The sequence below is a fragment of the Ammodytes marinus genome (genome assembly GCF_949987685.1).
Source record: "Ammodytes marinus genome assembly, chromosome: 7".
NCBI lineage: Eukaryota > Metazoa > Chordata > Actinopteri > Uranoscopiformes > Ammodytidae > Ammodytes > Ammodytes marinus.
In genome coordinates, this window is record NC_137211.1 from 19,109,056 (window position 1) to 19,130,020 (window position 20,965).

General features: G+C 39.1%; 2 protein-coding genes across 3 annotated transcripts; one reads left to right on the top strand and one right to left on the bottom strand.

Moving 5' to 3' along the window:
- Positions 1 to 624: 624 nt before the first annotated feature.
- On the top strand, positions 625 to 11,310 carry LOC307252617 (glucose-6-phosphate 1-dehydrogenase). Of its 2 annotated transcripts, none has more exons than XM_080030332.1 (14): positions 625 to 693; positions 1,826 to 1,876; positions 2,289 to 2,410; positions 4,141 to 4,178; positions 4,285 to 4,393; positions 5,582 to 5,799; positions 7,361 to 7,519; positions 8,236 to 8,361; positions 8,837 to 8,930; positions 9,060 to 9,246; positions 9,341 to 9,576; positions 9,739 to 9,815; positions 10,008 to 10,100; positions 10,200 to 11,310. In XM_080030332.1, the coding sequence occupies exons 2-14, from the start codon at positions 1,849 to 1,851 to the stop codon at positions 10,288 to 10,290; spliced, it is 1,578 nt and encodes a 525-aa protein (XP_079886458.1). In that variant the 5' UTR covers positions 625 to 693; positions 1,826 to 1,848; the 3' UTR covers positions 10,291 to 11,310. The 2 variants fall into 2 exon arrangements, with proteins under 2 accessions (XP_079886458.1, XP_079886457.1); XM_080030331.1 differs by having other exon boundaries at positions 644 to 789.
- Positions 11,311 to 12,220: 910 nt separating this feature from the next.
- On the bottom strand, positions 12,221 to 19,350 carry LOC307252895 (glycerol-3-phosphate dehydrogenase [NAD(+)], cytoplasmic; the record flags this gene model as incomplete). The annotated part of the gene is made up of 8 exons (XM_080030719.1): positions 12,221 to 13,289; positions 13,788 to 13,894; positions 14,243 to 14,479; positions 16,570 to 16,682; positions 17,313 to 17,451; positions 17,641 to 17,781; positions 17,953 to 18,130; positions 19,280 to 19,350. 8 exons carry the CDS (start codon positions 19,348 to 19,350, stop codon positions 13,193 to 13,195), a joined length of 1,083 nt encoding a protein of 360 aa, XP_079886845.1. The 3' UTR covers positions 12,221 to 13,192.
- Positions 19,351 to 20,965: the final 1,615 nt, after the last annotated feature.

Genomic DNA, 20,965 nt, shown 5'->3' on the forward strand with positions numbered 1-20,965 from the left:
ACCCATCACGTTGGTGTCACATTGTGGCGTGTGCTTTTAATAAAGAGTAAGCCATGTGATATTTTATATTTTTCTTACTGTTGCCACATTCATGAAAAGACCTAAACAAAAATTGCTGTTACTTTTACCCTAATAGAACATAAGAATACCACAGAACAATACAAGGAGCTCAAAATTGTATTCAAGTAGTACTTGAGCGGATATAGGCCTACTTCCTCAGCAAAGATCTAGCCTATATGGATGACTTTAAAACAGACTCCAGATTAATTACGATGTAGGCTACAGATGGATTGTTTCAGATTGTTTTTTCAAACAGGCCAAGGCAAAAAGAAAAACATGTTTTCTTGTCAAATTAGACAGATGCAATATATTTGTGTTTTTGGTAAAGTAAAAAAGAGTTAATAACTGATTTTTGATATTATTATAAAGATACAAAATATTTTTTTTTCTTCACACTATTTTGTAGGCTACTTTGTTTCCTTGTAGCTACTCATGCGCGAGTCCCGTGTGCAGTCGAGCCACGCCCCGAACCCGCTGTGTCGCCGACGTCACCAGATTCTACAGTGATGGGAACTCGAGCGAGCGCTGGTGAGTTTCTCCCAAACCAATAAAATCTCTCAATTCTTCACTTCAGTCACTGGAACAGGGAAGTAGGCAGGACCCACTCAACCAGCTGCACTGCCTCATTTAGCTGTGAGTGCGCATAAAATACTGTACATTGTGCGTCCGGTTGTCGGGGTCTGTCGGTCAGGGCTTTAACTGCCAGGTTATCATCTCGTTAACGGACTTGTGAGTAGCCCTCGTTTTTAGCTTTTACTGTAGCCGCTCTGTCGCTAACTATAGCTGTCGGCTAGCTGTTACGTTACCAGTTTGTATTTAATGCCTGGTCAAGTCATGTTGTCATAACAGCATGTGAGCTAAGGGCTGGTGACAGGGAGTAGCATTATTAGCCTCGCATACAGTCAGCATTTTAAAGGAAAAAAATAATACGAAATTATCAGTTTATTAGCAGCATAACCTGAGTTCGTCTAGCTAACTGTCAGTTAAATAATCATCCACGAGCATCAAAGTGTCAGCTCGTGCTGTCTTTATTTGTCAGCCAAACCGACTAACCTCGTCACGGTGATCTGCAGTAAGGTTTAGCCCTCTTTATACTGGATTTGGTTGGAGGATTTGACTAATATCATTACAGTTTGTTGTGCTTGTGTCGGGCTATTTCAGGAAGCTAATTGGCATCTGACAGAAATCCACGTGCAGTCCCCATGAGAGTTGTTTTCATGTCAGTAATGTTAGGGATACTATGTAACTATACATGACTGTTGATGTTTTTCAAGGGTCAGAGAGTTTTTGTGCTGTTGCGTCAACACAGCCTGCAGAATTAGTTGTCAAAATAAAGATGTCAGTGGTGAAATTACTGAAAAAAAGAAATGACTCACAAGGAAATCTTAGTTTTTCCTTTCTCAATTATGTAACTCCTTACCTTTTTGAATGTTTGATTATGGAGGAAGTAAAAGACCAGTCCAAGTGGTTTTTACCTGTAATATGCCATTTAGTGTAAATCACATATGCATTATGCTGCGTAAAAAGTCTCTCATGTCTTACTGTTTTAGGCATCAATTGGTTTTTATTTGTAGGTGTGCTGCAACTAAAGATTAATTTTATATTGATTTAAAGCTGTTGTTATTTTCTCAATTATTAGCTTGTATTAAAACATCAGAAAATTCAAATGTTCACAAAAAAAAGACTGAAATGTAATTTGTATTTGCTGACAATTAATTTTCTATTCATCGTCTTATTCAATTGTTCCAAACCTTTTATATTTCAGACTTAGCCCCAGAGCCCACTAAGATGAACAAAGGGGCTTCCTCATCAAACGGTAAGCCACCACCAAAATCAGGGCAGACTTTACTAATCCATCACTTCATAACTTAAACTTCATAACTTAACTGCAACTTAATGTTTTTATGGTTATAGACTACACAACTCACAAGTTTCAAAAAGGCTGTTTATACAAAACAAAGGCAGGAGCTGGCTCTGTATGTTCTTTTGAAACCCCTTTTGGAGCTTATAGCCAGGAGCCGAAGTCCATTGAATTTACATATTATCCAAAACATTAAAACCGTACAGCATTCATTCGACAGAAGTCTGCAGAAATGTTAAGTTACAAATGATTGGTAAATCTAATTTTCTGTGATATACTAGTTGATTCTTGGTAGGTAACACATTTTTGTTGGTTGGTTTGACATGATAAAGAACATTGGCAAATTAAAAATACAATCTTTTTTTAGGGAAGATGTCCAACATCCCGCTGTCCCGCTCCGAGGTGTTCGGGGAGCTGAGGAAGGAGCTGTATGAAGACGACGAGTTCCACCAGTCGGATGCTCACATCTTCATCATCATGGGAGCATCGGTGAGTAGGGAGGGGACTCACAACTGTGACGTTAAATTAAACGGTTAATAATCTGGTTAAATCGGACTCGCCTAAAAAAGGGTACGACTTGAAAAAACAAATGGAACCACAAAGCTCTATGAGAGCAATGAGAATGTAAATTCACTCTGCGTTATTATCAGGTTTGGCCCATTTCCAGTGTACACTACTTGGAAAAGAATTGTACTGTGTTGAAATCTTTACAAATACTGCAATAATTGCACACGATGTGAAATGTTGAAACTGATTTCACTAAGCTTATGCAAACAAGCAGCACTTAGCCAACTGAGCTTTCAAAAGCCTAACATTGGAACAGTGAAAACCTCATGGTTCCTCTTTGCTTATCACTGGTTAGTATTTGGTACCTCTGACCGGGTATTGAAAAAAGGTTCTTCTTAACACCTTACATGGCTTAGCAGAAGCATATTTCTTGCAGAATTGTTTTGTGTGTTTAAGATTTAAATAACAAACCTCACTGTTTATTATTGTTTTAACATCAACACTGGCTTCATTGAAATACAGTCCCAACAAGATGTCCCTTTTCTTGCCTTCTACAACTTCCTCATTCTGTTCTTGTTCAGGAACTAAAACAATTTCAGGCTTTCAGAAACTTTTCCTTGTTGCATAATGATCCCTTTGTTAATATTTCCACACCAGGGTTTCTATCTAACCAAATTTGACTCTTCTTGTTCAATATAAGCACATTTCCTCCTAAACAGTTATTCTGAAGAATCATTTTCATTATTATAGTAGGCTGAAAACAATATTTAAATAACTCTTTCACATCACATGGTTGTTTAGCTTTTTTGAAAATCTATTCAGGCAACAGTAATTCATTGGCTGTGTCCTGCTTTCTCTTGCACTGTTTGCTCTTGCGAGAGGAGAGTGGCGCTGTTGCTGATTTGTGCATTGTCACTGACTGTCAGCATTTTTCTTTCAGTGTGATTCACAAGCCTGTTAGAGCTGTGTGCAGTCTCACTCTGATTGTGCTTGTTGTGTTGCTGGGTGTATTGCAAGCTTTTATTAAATGGTTTAACACCAGGTCAAATACATAAAGTTCCACCACTTTTTCTCACCACATTTACTTTCTAATCTATTCAGGTTGTATTACATTGTGCTTATCAGAGCAATTAAAATTAATGACAGACTTTACAAATTCTCCTCTATGGTTGTTATTTTAAACACAATCTTAAGCAAAGTAGCAGGGTTACAAGTTGAGGAATTCCCAACTGAGAAATGTCTTACAGGGAGTTGTCAGATTTTGATCTAGGTCAACAGTATACGGTTATTGGAATCCCTTAGCGCCTCCTGTCACTGTCTGACATTACAATACAGTTCATTTATGTCTTAAACAGTAAAGTTCTGTCTTGTGAGACAAGGCAAGCAACAGGTTCTTCAGCATAATGCACCAGTAAGCACCAGGACCAGACGATCAGTGGTTGGTTCTTGCTTTGAGTGGGATTACGGTTGTGCAATTCCTAAATAAGACGGAGCAGCCTTCTTACCTGTTGCCAGCCGGTGTGACCTGTAGTACTAAAGCATCTTAAGACCTTAGTGGCATGGGAAATAAATAATTACCATTACTTTGGCACTGGTTAAATAAGCAGCACAGTGGCTCCAAAACACATCATCAACACCTAAACATTGTGTATGTGACGTGTGCTTTAAAATAGGGAATCATATTTCATTTGTCCATCTGTTTGCACCTGTAGGGGGATCTGGCTAAGAAGAAAATCTACCCGACTCTATGGTGAGTGAACCTTTGATCCCGGTGCATCTGAGGAGAAATACTCTTCTAATCTGGAGAGTTGTGTGTGTCTGTGTAATGAACCATATGTTCCTCTGTTCCCTCACAGGTGGTTGTTCCGAGACGGCCTCCTCCCTGAGCAGACATATTTTGTGGGCTTTGCACGCTCTGATTTGACTGTAGATGCCATTCGGACTGCGTGCATGCCATACCTGAAGGTAAAACTGGACCTATGGAGATTATTTTAATTTATTAATTTTTTTAGCAGTTAAATTTCTTTATTTTTTTAATGTATATGGTTTGATTTACAGCAGATGGGTTGTCAACTCACACTTTAAAGAAAGCCTTTAAAATAAAGAAAAATGTGCGAATACTTTAAATGAAACATGCAGATCATATGCATTAGACACAAAAAAGAACCGCTGAACACAATCTCTATGTCAGAGGAATTGATGAGTAGGTAAACCAAATGCATAACATTAAGAAATTATAGTAAACATATACCCATATTACACAGTATATATTTATAATATAAGTACGTATGTGTACTTTTTCTGCTGCTAATTAAAACTAGGACCAGCTTTTCTTATTATTGATTCTTCCAACCATCTAACTTTCTTCAGTGGTTTAATCCTTCAATCAATGATGAACATAAGGGAATTAACACCCACATTATTTATCACCCCAGCTCCCATCAACTTTAACTAGCTTTATAGTGAGTGTCAGCTCATTGTTAAGCTGTCGGGCTGAAACTTTACTGCTCTCATATGATTTGTCCTGGACCATAGCAGACAGCTGTTTATTAGCACACAAAAAAGATCTAAAAACCAACTGCACACTGCTATCGGCTCTCAACACACAAAAACATAAAATGAACAACTATCTGGTAGACATTGTTGAGATTTTTAGCTGCTAAAGAGCTGGATATTTGCCTCAGGAGTTAGTGGAGACCAAAAACAGAGCTTAAAGGAGAGTTAATATATATATATATATATAGGACATTGGCAAGGTGGCCAGAATCACGACTCCAAATGAATGATAATGTTACTGAGATGATGATGTTGCTACATAACGGCTGGATGTGTAAATAATCAACTGCTAACAAGTTAAAGAGATAGTGATCTGTCCGTGTTGTTTACAGCTTGTTTGCGCTGCCCCCATGTGGCTTAGGTTTCAGGTTAAACCAAGTTGGCTCCTCGTAGGGTAGTATAATCAGTCCATGGCATTTAGACAGCAAGTCTATTTGGAAGCACAGTAAATGTCCATCATGTTTTATGTGTCTTCAAGTCATCACTTTTTGGTGCCTCCAATTGAAGCCATTTTTTTATGCACATACACTGAATTTGATCAAATTCATATTAAATCCTCTCATGCGTTAATGTCCCCCCCCCCTCCCTCTGACCCAGGTGACTGATACAGAAGCAGAGCGGCTGTCGGCCTTCTTCAGCAGGAACACATACATCAGTGGGAAATATACAGATGAAAGCTCCTTTTCCAAACTCAACACACACATCCTGTCGCTGCCCGGAGGACTCGAGGCCAACAGACTCTTTTACCTGGCGCTGCCGCCCACCGTCTACCACGATGTTACCAAGAACATCAAGAACTGCTGTATGGCCACAAAGTCAGTACACACACTTCTCCACTCACCATCTCTGTCACACTGTTATCTTGTTGTGTTGCTGTTGTCCTCTGTCTTCTTATGTCTGAATTTTCAAAATGTTTTGGACTTGCTCTCGGCAAGCAGCGGGCGCCATGACTTAAAGCTTCAATGATGTCGTATGGTGAACTGTGCAGCCATATTTTGGTTGTATCAATGTAGCGTGCATTTCTAGATACAGCTTAAAGCAGCTACGAGTAACATTTAAATCTCTTTTAAACAGCCTCATGTTTCCTCTGATAATCATAAATTACCTTTAACAGCAAACGAGACCATCAGTGCAAAGAAAGAAGTTTTTATATAGTTTTTATTACTGCGTTTGGTCTGGTCGCACACCCAGTCCGAGTTTCGGTTTGCGCATGCATGCTCTATGGTCATATATTGGTAGTGGTCGCAGATTTCAGTGTAGCGCAGCAACACGATTTGAGAAGCCTATCCCTCCAGGTGAGGGAAGGGGAGCGGGAGCCTTGTTTGAGACAGTTATTTGTCGTCATAATGACTGATAACGGGGCTGAACCATCAAAACAAAAATTAAAAATGCAATGAAGAAAAGCTAAAAGGGAGAGTGATAGACGGGCGGGGAGGAGGGTGTTGCCAAGCAAGATGTACACAATTTCACGGGAGTGAACTAGACTGCAGTGTTTACTCCTAAATGAATGAGCGGTTGGTACTAACACAAAGTTTACTTTGCTTCACCATCATCAGATGACCATTATTCGTCTGAAATAGTCATTATCTACAACAACATAAACACATTACCTCATCGTGATCCATACTAACTGCCGTCTCTCGCTTTCTGTGAGGACTCGGCTTTCAGCTCCGTGAGAGTGGTTAGTGATACTGCATCAACTCATTGCAATCAGGTGTGTGTGGCACTGACTGGCATTAGTTGATGCAGAGTCACTAACCACTCTTACGGAGCTGAAAAGAGTCCGTGCCCTCACACTTTCAACACCGTGACGGACATGCACTATATTGCTTCCTGATTATTTAAAACTGGCACGCCACGACACCAGCTTTGCGACAGCTGGTGTCGTAAAAATACTTCCGCTTTTGGCCAAAGGGGCCACCAACGGACAAAGTTAATCGTAGTGGCTTTAAGTTTTTAGTGACATTTTGCTGCATACAAAAGAATTCCCTTTAATAAAATGTGATAATTGTATTTTTTACTAGTTCTATTACCAAAGGAGAATTTGATTGTTTGCAACATAACCTTTATTATTGAAAGCTCTGGGTGCTTACGTAGGTGCAGCCATGCACATCCTAATGTTTATTGCACCCCAATTTATATTAATGAGGCTAGATAACAGCAGCACTTCTCTGTATAATGCAATAGAATTAAAAGGGCAGCATAACTATGTCCTTGAAAATTATCATACAGTCAAATTAACACCTATCTAAAACTTGTTTTCAACTGAAGCTCTCATTTGTATTTTTGCCATGCTTACATTGGGAACCCAATATATTCAAAGGTGTGCCTGTAACATGACTGGATTTGTTTACATTCTTCTTGTGTGTTGTGTAGAGGCTGGAACAGGGTGATAGTAGAGAAGCCGTTTGGACACGATCTGCAGAGCTCTGAGGAATTGTCCACTCACCTCTCCTCCCTCTTCACCGAGGAACAAATCTATCGTATAGATCACTACCTTGGCAAGGAAATGGTGCAGAACCTAATGGTGCTCAGGTGAGAAAACCATACTCCTTTTTTTTTTTTTTTTTTTTTTTTTTTTTTTAATACTTGCATCTGATTTCTTATAAGGATGATGTTGTTCATATTGGTTCAAACTGAAATAAATAATGCTGGGTATGTAGAAGAACAAAGTCTCAGAGAGCCAGACATGAATTAATAATTTAACATAAAAGAGACAAAGCAGCTCATATAGCGAAAACAAAAATATAATGATGTCACAAATGTTATATATATATATAGTATATCTGAGTATATTCCTTATCCAGATCCACATTGTCACAATATTGTATTTCTTATTTTGGTAAAAGGTACAGGTGTGGGAGCAGTATTTCTTGTGAAATAACTATTGTAATGGGTATTAAATGTAAAAAATAGTTTATTGCCACAGAAAACAAAACAAAAAACACAATAGAACTAGCACATCTCTCTTCTGCTAAGGATTGGTTTTTCTCTCGGTTCAATTCTTAATGTGGACAAAGGAGCCATTTGTCTTGCAGGTCATTTGAATTATGCAAAACTTTCAGTTTCAGTTTGTTTGTGGTTTAGAAAAGGAAAGCCTCTGTGAATATCATACAAAGGAAGCAGAAAATTAGCCTCTAACCGACAACAAAAGCATGAAAGAAAACTGTTTATGCATGTTGTCATGAACACTGTCTCTCCCTGCTGTGTGTGCTGCCGAGCATAGAATGATAACATCATGTCGATTTCAGGTTTGGAAACCGCATTTTCGGGCCGATCTGGAACAGGGACAGCATTGCCTGTGTTGTTCTCTCCTTTAAAGAACCGTTTGGCACTCAGGGACGAGGAGGCTACTTTGATGATTTCGGCATCATCCGGTAAAGGAGAAAAACAAATAAATCCCTAATGTTTGTCTTTGCACTGTAATATTAACGTCTAATGCTTTTGTAAGGAGGTTTAAAGTGAAGTTGTATAATAACAAAAATGAGAAGAGAGTGTGGGACCCCTAAATGGAGGCTGGAGTATACACTCAATGATGCTATAGTAAAACACAGTTGTGAAAATATGAAATAGGATTTCATAGGTGAATTTATAATTGTTGGCAATACATTAAGAAACACTTACAAATGTCCATATGTCTGTGTACAACTACATTATAAAGTGTTATCATTTATTTTTTTGTTTATAATCAGCTTATGAATTTGTATCTTTAAATAATAATTTATATTATGTTATAAATTATCTGATAGACCAGTTTTAACAATACATCAGTACCAGCACATGAACAGTTATAATTTGAATAAACATGATCACATCCATAATATTGTCCTGTGTGTACTTTGTCCCGATCAGCGATGTCATGCAGAACCACTTGCTCCAGATGCTCTGCCTGGTTGCCATGGAGAAACCAGCTTCCACCAGCTCTGATGACGTCAGGGATGAGAAGGTACAAAATGATCTCCTAGATTAACACGGACACTCTCAGCTCACCTCCTCTTCCAGCACTATAAATACAAGAGATATTTTATGCTTTATGTTTCCAAGTGTTGCTGTTCTCTTGTGTTCCCTCTCGTAGGTGAAGGTGCTGAAGTGCATCGCTCCACTGTCCATGTCAGATGTGGTGCTGGGTCAGTACGTGGGCGATCCGGAGGGCGAGGGAGACGCCAAACTGGGCTATCTTGATGATCCTACAGTTCCTAAGGGATCAACTCAGGCCACCTTCACCAGCGCTGTTCTCTATGTGCACAACGAGCGCTGGGATGGTAAACTAAACCAGCACTTCTGCAAATCAAATCCCGCCTTAATTTGTCCCGTGCTCTTTCATAATGCATTGGCATAAATATTGCTATTCCTTAGGTGTGCCTTTCATCCTTCGCTGTGGAAAAGCTCTAAACGAGAGGAAAGCTGAGGTGCGGCTTCAGTTTACAGACGTCCCAGGAGACATCTTTAATGATCAGTGTCGCAGGAATGAGCTGGTTGTGCGTGTGCAGCCAAACGAGGCCGTTTACGCCAAGATGATGAGCAAGAAACCCGGCGTGTACTTCAGCCCTGAGGAAACTGAGCTGGACCTCACCTACAAGAGTAGATACAAGGTAGGCTCAAGATGGTTTTATGTTTGCAGAACGCACTTTATCTAAATCACTCACCAAACCACTTTGGGAAAGAAGTGATTTAAAAACAGGACAAAGCTATCTTAATTACATCTTCTCTTTCTTCACTGTGTTTTTCTGATAACATTTGTGTCTCGTTTTCAGGATGTGAAGCTTCCAGACGCTTACGAACGTCTCATCCTGGATGTCTTCTGTGGGAGTCAGATGCACTTTGTACGCAGGTCGGTCCTTGTTTTCCTCTACTGCTGTCTTGTGTTGCAGCCCATGAACTAAACCAGTTGAAATAACATAACAATTCTCCACACTAGATGGCGCCATTGTGCACAATTGTTCTTCTTCTTTGCATGAAGGAAACATGAGTCTTTAGAGGACCTATAAACATGTTTTATATTTTGACATTTTATATTTTGCAGTGATGAACTAAGGGAAGCATGGAGGATCTTCACGCCTATTCTTCATCAGATAGACGCAGAGAAGCCCAAACCCATTAATTACAAATATGGAAGGTAGGAAATATGTCCAATATCTTGTCCAACATGTCCTAAGCTGGAAGAAATTGAAATGATTACAGTGCGTTGTTTGACCGTTTCTCTTTTACTTCTCAGCCGGGGCCCAACAGAAGCAGACGAACTTGCAAAGAAAGTTGGATTTCGCTATGAAGGCACATATAAATGGGTCAACCCTCACAAGCTGTGAGCTGTGAGGAGATGAGGGAAGAGTTAGAGGTAGGAAGGGTGCAGCCGTGTCATGTTGAAATACTGCGAGTGTCTTTGAGGGAGGAGGTGTTTCCACTGTGTGGATCCATCACAGTAGCAGCAAAGAAGAAAGGCGCTATTTTGAAAAAGTATTTCTCAGGTATAGCACTTGGAGCCAGTTCATCAGACATTCATAAAGAGAATTATGAGTTCATGCCGTCATTATGGGTTTATACCACAGATTTATTATTAATTCATTCACAGGAGCTTTCTGTCTGAGAGATGGGACCAAGTCAGTTGGAGAGGGAACAAAAACATCTGAAGCAGAATATTCTTTGTGAGCAAAATAATTGCCTAATGAACTGGTTCCATGTCCCCATCTCCATTAATCAGGTCTTAATTTGTCAGGATGGTAAATGGAATAATTGAATAACAAGAACAGAGCAGAGCAACAACAAAACACTCAGCCGAGTCATGCTCACCTGGCGTAAGTACTACTAACTAAAGGCGCTATCTGAACACAGAGACGATGAACACAAAGGATTGTCCACCAGCTGTCGCTCTTATAACCATTCGGATTGTAACACCATTAAGCTTTGACCTCATTATTTAATCACACTCGGTGGCATATTATTGTTACAACTTGTGTACTCTCTTTTTGCCTCCTGCCTGGGATCAAGGACGTCATGGCTGTTTAGGATAAATTGACTCTGGTTTATAAAAAGGGCAATGCAGGCAGTTTCTCTTCAAAGCATTCATACTGCAATAGTCTTAAGTGTCCTTACGGACAAGCAGAACAAGACCTCGTCTTGTTTAGTAGCCTCCATTTGAGCTTCATTCCCTTTTGTTTACATTTTATTTCTTTTTAAGTGTATTAAAGTAGCTGATGTTTATTTCATATTTCAAAATCCCCCAGACAGCGGCGGTGTCTACCACAGTGAATGTCTTTGTAATGACGTACTGTATACTGCTTTTTACTATACACTCACATGTAAAGTGATTTCCATTTCCACTTCTTGTAATAAACTAGTTTTTTGCTTCTCTGTATGTCTCATGCTTATGTTTTTTTTAATCATGTCACTTAATTATGTTACTGACATCAGAATAATTTCTTTTTTTAAACAGTAAGATGAATAGATCAGTACCACTCTTGTTAATACACCAGATACAAGTATGTAGCTAGAGCCAAAAGGTTAGTTTAGCTTAGCATAAAGACCTGTACCAGGGGTAAACAACAAGCTGTCCAACACCTGTCAAGCTCACAGTCAAAATGTTATATTTTCTTTATGCTAAGCTAATTCTCTGCCGGCTACAGTTTCACATTTAGCACACACAGCTGACATGAGTGGTAAGAATATTCTCATCCAACACTCTACAACAAACAAATCTATTCCTTCAAATTAAATATTTGGGTAGTTAAGGAGTTGGCTGCTTTTGGCTTATTTATTTTAAGCCAAAAGCAGCCTCCAATTTAACCTCCATCTTAGTTTTCCAGCAGTTGTATGTCCTAAAAGGGTGAACACACATCACATGGGTGTACTAGAGAACCGTTAATGTACTGCTGTGTTTAACCTCTGACCCCAAAACAAACAGTAACATTACAGAACCCGTTTTGATGTTTATTAAAACACCTATCACACGATAGGTGTGTTTCTAAAAGTGCAACAAAAGTTTGAGGCCACACATTACTTTATGTACATAAGAAACCGGATTATCTGGAAATCAAATAAAGGCAAGGGATCTGATGTATTTACTCCCTCACTCACCCTTTTCTCTCTTGCTCACACTGGTGTAGATTTGTCACAATCTAATGATTGTTGATTTATAAATTGGATTTTCTTAATTTTTTCCTAACAAGACCTTTCATTTTATTTTGTCTTGCGAGTGAAAAATTATTCCGGCAATTATTTGATGACAATTTATTACTCACAGACAATTTGTTGATATAATTTCCAACACACATTAGCCAAAACAGAATGAAAACAGGGACCCAATAACACAAGATATAATGGACGGATGTTAAGTAGTTAGGTCTTTGGTTTAAAAGGAAAAGATAAAAGGACAATGGCCAAGACTGAGCAACCGGGCTTTCCAAGGCACTTGCATTTCTTTTGTTAAAAACAGTTGCTGTGCGTTTCACAGTATATTAATATACAGTACAGGTACAGGAAATGTATATGGAATTATGTAAGACACTATAGAGCATTTAAAGACTTAACAAAGTTAGATATTAACATCTATGATTAAACAACTTGTGGTGATGGTCAGTAGTTCACCAGACGGCAACATATATGGTAAGATAATGATAATTCCCTCAACAAAAGGCAGTCAATAAGTCTTTGCCCTGAGTGGTTGGCCCTGCCAATAAAAATCTGAATGCATGATGTAGGTGCCATAGAAAGACAGTACAAACATGTTAGAAACTGAATAGCGGTCAACGGTTGTCTAAGACCAGATATTTCTAAAATTGAGGAGCTACAATCTTTTCGAGATCCAGTAAAGTCTGGATTTCTGTATTAGTGTTTTTAATTTGGCTGCTGTGTACAAAGTGACACCATGCATTCTGATTTCATATGGCTCAAAAACGAAAAAATCTCAGGCAAAAACAGCTATCCGACCCCCCACACAATTGTCCTTCATGTTTTAATGTACGTCAGCAAATTTAAAAAATATATAATTAAAAAGATGTCAGAAATGGAACGTTAAGGACAAAGTGGTCAAAACCAGAGCTGAACACACACACACACACAGATGTTATGCAACGTCTCCACTAGCTGGCTGGAGCGGTTTGGTTGCATAACAGCTGTGGAGTGATTGGTCATCCCCAATCTATTTCTGGCGGGTTAAGAGGTGAATAATGGTCACGTTCTTCATTTAGGAGGCACTTGGTCAGTTTGTTGTTTTCACATGTGCTCTGGGTGGTTCTGCAAACAGCTTATAAACTCCTTGACTGGATGGTTCTGATAGCAGATCTGATACACCGCATTGAACAGTGGGAACCTGGAGGAAGGAGGAGGTATTACAAAATGCAAACTGGGGTTGCGTTCCGAATCGCATACTCTTTCTTTTTTCTATTCTACATACTACATCCGACGATAAAAAGAATCTAGTTAGGATGCAGTAGGTATACTATTGGGACATACTTTACTCTCTTATTTCATCATAACATTGCGCCTTGATCTTGCCTCTTGCTTTTATATCCGTCGCATCCCCGTTTGTTTTCATATGGAGGCTTTGTCGATGTTACGTCACTTCACGTGCGCACTGGATTGTGGGTCAGAATCGCCCAAATAGGATACACTTTTCAACACTAACAATCTTGGCCGCATGAAGTAGGACATCCGGGTACTTCTAACCATCCAACATCCTAAATCTTTTTTCTACATACTATATAGTAGAAAGTATGCGATTCGGAACGCAACCATAACATTCTGATGACTGGTATTTTCTGGAGACGATGCAATGATTCTGTGTGTGTTGTGTTGCTGCTCAACTTACTTATCAATGAGGTTTTTGTGCGTGAGGATCAGAAAGACCTCAGCTGCTGTGGCTGGTCCCTGCAGCTTCTGACCGTTCAGCATTTCTTTCTCCAGCTCCTCAATGGACTGAGCAAGAGACCACACAAAAAAAATGCACAGGTGTCAACAACAAAAAAAAGACAATTGTAGAATATGTTCCACCACTAGCATACTTAGTTTTACATTTATATTTGGATTTGACTATTTGACCAAGTTATTTTCAGTCTGAGGTTTCTAAAACAAGATATTAAGAGTCTGTGGATGAATTTTGTTGAGAAGATCATCGGGCTATGGTTATTTAGATATAAAACGTACTTAAAAAGATATTAGCATGTGTTCACAGAGCTACAGGAGATTATTTTGCTCACCAATAAACCTTTTGTGAACAATCGGTAAACAACATGTCTCTCATTTAAAAATCTCAAAGCTCTTCACCTTCCCCGTCTTTACAAAAGCTTCGGCTACTTTGCGGTTGCGGCCGCCGTAGCAGGTCGTGATGAGGTCGGCCACGCCGCAGCTCTCCAGGAAGGTTGCAGAGGACACGGGTCCGGCGGTGCAGAAAATACGGGCGAAGGCAATCATTTCCATCAGGCCCAACCTGATCACTGCTGCCTTTGTGTTGTCCCCAAAGCCCAGACCATCACAGAACCCTGCGCCAACAGCCACGATGTTCTGAAGGACAGACGAGTAGGAAAAAGTGTCAGTAAAGACTTCAGTTAAAAAGGAGGACAACATATTCTGGAGGATAGTGACAGCATCAACAACTTTTAAAATGAATGAATGAATGACTTCCATGCTTAACTTTAAAATTAAATTCCAGAGCTTAATCCCTTAATGCCTGCTTTCAAGCGTTTTTAGAGGTTATACAGTACCATCCCATCTCACAGCTGTTCTCCAAGTTATTAAAAATGTAACAGATTTGTGCAGCATATATGCAGGAAAACACTGTTTTAGAGCAAGGTGGACCCAAGGGATAATTGTGTTTGGTATAGAGCTGCTTTTAATCTTAAAATGTCAACAAATAGTAAAATAAAAATACAAATTTAAATTCCGAGAACTCGACATCACGTCTTCAAATGAAATTGCCATTCGGTCTGTCAAAGGGTCAAAAACTTCAACATATTTAATTTACAATAATATAAACAGTAAATCCTCATGTTTGAGAAGCTGTAATAAGAGAATGTTATCCAAAGCATTTGATTTATATTCCCAAGTGTTTTAGATACAGTAATTTGATGCACAAACATAAGAGAAAAGTTAACTTTATATAATTGATATTTAGTTTAAAGTGTCTGACACCTATGAGATGATAAATGTCTAATGGCTAAGCCAACAACATTAAAAAATAATCCCTCCTCATTACTATTGCCAAATTAAATGAGAATATGTGAACTCTGGGCTACATTTTGTCTGTTCAGGCTGACAAACTTGAGACATTTCACAGCATCACAAGATTAAAAACAAACAAGTTTTGTGCTTGTGTACACTGCTTTATGATTTATATATATAAACTTAAGCTTATATCCCAGGGACAGAATTATTATTCAGTGATGCTGCTTAAAAGCCAAACTAAAAGTCACATTGTGTGATTTTTCAGTACTCGTGTTTATATTATAAACATAATCAAGTAATTTAACATTTATAAAGATGCATTATAAATATACACTCACCGGCCACTTTATTAGGTACAGAGGTTAATTTACTTGTTAACAACTTTACTTGCTTACTTCACCTTTAAGTGACTTTATACATGGCAATGTTGATGGTGCCAGAAAGGCTGGTCTGAGTATTTCAGAAACAGCTGATCTATTGGGATTTTCACGCACAACCATCTCCAGGGCTTACAGAGAATGGCCCGAAAAAGAAAAAATATCCAGTGAGCGGCATTTGTGTGGACGAAAATGCCTTGTTGATGTCAGAGGAGGATGGGCATACTGGTTCAAGATGATAGAAAGGCAACAGTAACTCAATTAACCACTCGTTACAACCAGGGTATGCAGTATACCATCTCTGAACGCAAAACACAACCAACCTTGAAGCAGATGGGCTACAGCAACAGAAGACCCCATCAGGTGCTACTCCTGTCAGCTAAAAACAGGAAACTGAGGGTACATTTCGCACAGGCTCACCAAAATTGGACAATAAAAGATTGGAAAAGTCTTGCCTGGTCTGATGAGTCTTGATTTCATATGTGAGAGCCAGATGGTAGGGTCAGAATTTGGCGTAAACAACATGAAAGCATGGCTCCATCCTGCCGTGGACCATCAACCATGCTATGTTTAATGTCGCTTAAATCCCCTTTCTTTTCCATTCTGATGCCCTGTTTTAACTTCAGCATGTTGTCTTGATCACGTCAACATGCCTAAATGCATTGAGTTGCTGCCATGTGGTTGGAAGATTAACTTTTATATTTTATAAGCAGTTAAACAGCTGTACCTAATAAAGTGGCCGGTGAGTGTATATGACAGGGACGCAGTGGTGAAAAGGAACTAAATGCATTAGTTGCATTTTGCCCTGTGGACAACAACAGAACTGCACATAGTCATGCTAACTGAATGGACACTTGTAGAACTAGCCTTAAACCATTTTCCATGTTGCATAATAATGGTTATGTTAGCAAACCGCCATGGGAGTTCAGCAGTGCTCTTTCGTTATATTTAGTCCTGATTTCTCAACCTTGGCTAGACAACCCAATGTGTGACAAAACAGGCATGACACTCAATGTTTTCTTTATGCAGTGTTGTTTTATAATAAAATCTCACCTTCAGGGCTCCACAGATTTCCACCACGTCAGACTCTTCTACTACGGTAACTCTGAAGTTGATGGTCTGCATGAGTTCCTTGAGGAGAGCCCCGTCGGTTTTATTCTTACACCCTGAAAGCAGAAAAAAAGGAACATGGTTGGTTCTCTTTGGACAACTTTATTATCATGATTCTTGATTAAAAGCAGTGACTTTGCATCTTTCAGAGTTTCAGCTGTAAAAGATCTGACAAGCTACATTTGCCAACAACTATTAATCCTGTCATAACGGCTTAGTGTTCTTACAACACACCAACTGTAAATCCCATAGAGCATGCCGTCGCACTTCAGGCAAATGTCAAAACTAAACCAGCACAATCTGTCATTTGCACAGCAACTACAAAGCAAATGAATCTGTCACCCCATGCTGACAACGCAGAAAGCTCAAAAACATGAACTGAAACAACAAACACGACTTCCTGCTTCAAGGCTAAAACCTGTGTGTTGTCACTTGGAATCTCGATCAAAGTGCAATTTTTTTTTATTTTTTTTTTTTTTTAACCTTTATTTATACAGGTAAATCCCATTGAGACCGAAGACTCTTTTACAAGGGAGACCTGTTTTCCTTTCCCACGTTACCATTCACACACAGATAGCAGGCTAACTATCGACATTCAACTTTGTCCTAGTTAAACAACAATCCTATTCTAGGCAACCGAAAGATATGTGAGGCAAGACTTAAAAAGACACAGTGATCTGACTTACCAATGGTGGTCTCACAAAACTTCTCATCAGCGACCTCATTGGCAATGTTGGCCCCCATCAGAACGCTCATGTGGATACCAAGCTTCTCCTGGATCACGTCAGAGATGAGTTTAAGTCCATCGGGCCCCTCGTCTACACCCTGGGGGGACAGAAACACAAGCAGAGCATTTAGATTAGGCCACAGTGAACAAGCTGGTATTTGGGTCAAAAGTCAAACACTGCTTGAATCTGACTTTAGACCATATGGAGTGGCTTACAACATGAATTAGCGTGACAAGGTAAAAGAAGAAGAAGAAAAATTGATTATTATAATAAATCAAAGTCAAACCTTGATGAGGGACATCCCCAGTGCATCAATCTTTATCTTGCCCTTCATGGCGTCGCAAGCTTTCGCAACAAACTGGTGCGGGATCACAAAAATCAAAATGTCTGCATCACTTGCCGCCTCCACCAGATCAGGGACAGCCAGCTGAGGAGGGAAGGATGATGTTTGTCAGACACGTAGCATACTTTAGACTCTCACGCAATTGATATAACAATGGTTAAAGACTTAGTTATAAATGAAGGCTTTGATACAAAAACAGTTGCATATCCACGGTAAAACAGACATTTAGTTTCCATTAAACTAACAGTTTCTCACCACATTTGCTGGTAGTTTGTGCCCAGGAAGGTACTTCACATTTTCATGGTCAGTGTTGATTATTTCAGTCAGTTTGCGCCCGTTCACGGTCTCCTCAAACACCCACATTTTGACGGTGCTCTCAAAATTTGACTTCTCTGCAGCATTAGCACCCACTATCTTGGCGATGGCAGAGCCCCTGCATTGTAAATAGTTAGCTTAGTATTTTTAAACTAAACAACAAGAAATTGTGGTAAAAATCACACACTGCATTTTAAATCTGTGTCCTTTTAAAAAGTAATAGGGGAGAGTGGGGTGAGTTGTGCCAGCAGGGAAGTAGTGCCACCCCTTGTTTCTAGAAAACCATAAAATAAATTGGAAATGTGACCACATATTTTTGAAGAGCCATCCATTTGACTCATCCTGTAAAGAAGGTAGACACATGGAATGAGATGTAAGCACATTAAAGCTCGAAATTTTTTTTTTTACGATCAAGGTTTTTTCGATCACTGTCTGAACAATTTTAGACACGTTTGAAAACGTTTGACATATGTTTTAGTGCTTTAGTATGCTACACTTTGGTTGGGGTGATTTGTGCCAAAGGGCCTGGGGTGAGTTGTAAGTCAGTAAGTAAAATGTATTTATAAAAGTACATTTATCAATTTGCACTGATCAAAGTGATGTACATAAGGTGCATTCAATAGGTAAAAAATTAAGGCAAAATAACAATAAAAGATATAAAACCCAGACATCCACATATAAACAAGATAATAGTGCTAAGGTAAGATCGTTAATGGGGAGGAAATACCAGGGTGTACAGAAGGGTTTTGAGCCTTGATTTAAAAAGCAGAAAGGGAGGGTGCATTGTGAGGGCAGAATTATTTGTAGTAATGTATTTCTACAATTACTCTCTTGTAATCTTGCTCTAATCTTTATGTGTTAAGAAGTCAAGAGATTCTTAGATAACTGTTGTATATGTGGAATGTTTGTTGGGGGCAATATAACTGGCGTTCCTGTCCTTTGAAGACATCTAGTGAGTGACTACAAGGCAGTCCCTCCTGGGCTGTCTCCCTGCATGTTCTGAATCAATTTTACTCTGTGACTCTGTTGTTTTGTCTTATTTTATAATGTAATTAAATTCTTAAATTCTCTCTGAGTTCAGTCTTCTATTATGTTGGAAATATAGAATTTCCTCAACATGCATCACGTATGTCAGCTGGCAGTTGGTTCCACAAGCGCAGAGCAGCTACTGCAAAGTACATTTCTGAGAGTTGTGCCATTGGCATGGCTGTATACTCTGGTCACCAAAAAGAAAGTGATTGTCTACAGTAGCTCAGAAGAGACTGACATCTCCATTCCACTTAACAGCACCACTGAGGAGAGTTCAGATGGCCATAATGATGATGATGGTGACGTCATCGTGAGTTTTGCAGGTAAAACCACCTAGACCTGCTAGGCCTTGTTTAAGAAAATTGACCTTCAATCTTTGTAAAATATTTACTTTACATAAACCTTAAATTAGTAGTTTTTTAATGGATTTGTCTTGCTTTTATAGCATTACAGTTTATGAGATATATATATATCAATGGCACAATTTACACCAAGGTATTCTCTCCAAAGGCACGGGGTAAATTGTGCCACAAGACAACTTTATTTCCGAAAGTTATATTTCTTAATCAGTTTATTTCAGATCCAAAGTTATTGTTGCCATTCACCACATCCTGAAATATACATACATATTTTAGTTGGAGACATTACTGTCAAGGCCTCACTTTAAAGTCACTTTGATTAAAAAGTGACACAACTCACCCCACTCTCCCCTACAACAAGAAAAACCATCTACAAGGCTCCAGATGAGATCCACTTATAATAAGCTGAGGTGCTTGAAATGCTCCGACAAGCAGTGATATTGCTTTTTAATTGAAATATTTCAGAGTTATTGCTATCACGTGACTGCTGTTGTGATGGGGACTTAAATATTAATCATTGCTCCTCATGGTTGCTCTTTGATCACCAACTGCAGATTCCTGCACATGGTGTGCTGTAGATAAGCCGTGCTGGCATGTGCTTTTTTATTTGAATGTTTTTACTGCAATGTATTGCTTGGTGTTTTGGGGAGGGAATAGGCCTACAATTATTATTATTACTACATCTGGTTATAACCACCCCTACAGTAATTTGGGCGTAGCGACGTCATTGCAGCAAATTACATTAAGATTTCTGCTGATTTAATGTTTGTTTACTCAGCAGCACTACAAACACCTTTCTCCAATAATAATAACAAAATTGGTGCTTTATCCTCACTGCATTACTTAAACTTTTACAGTATTCCCTATGCCCCGGTAGCAGCAGTTTAACCACAGACTGGGTAGGCTATTTAAAAATAAAAAACAAATAAAATAAATCAGTTTGTCAGATACACTATATGCCGAATTTACAAGTTTAAGTCCTGCCACAGAAATTACGTTTTAGCCATTTGAGAAATGAAATCCAAAAATGAAACTTTAAACTATCACTTTGTTGAATGGAGTTTGGATTCTCCACCCTACAGATACACGCCCAATGAGGGTATTTGTTGGCAGTAATATAAGTAATGACCATTGTGTATGCATGATTTAACGATGGCCTTGTAATAACGTAACACATGTACTGTTTGATGGTGCTAATGTATGAGCTAACATGTTGTTGACAGTGTGGCTACATGACCACAGGATCCCAGCTGCCGTGACTGACGTATGCGCAGTTTTCTGCAGACTCAGCCGACTATTTGTGCCTCTAATCAAAGCTACGAGTGGCGTGTGATCCAGCTTATGAAGCGATATGGGCTATGTAAGTCATTAATAATATGAAGCCGGGAAAATCAAACGTTAACGTTAGCTGGCTGCTATCAACAGTAGCCTATACACGCCACCAGTAACACAGACATGTTGGTAATTCACTCCAAAGATAACTACCCAAATTAAACACATGAACTTGCCAATTTCCAGAGCCAATGATGCAGACTTTCTTCGGAGCTGCCATTGTGAAGAGGTGA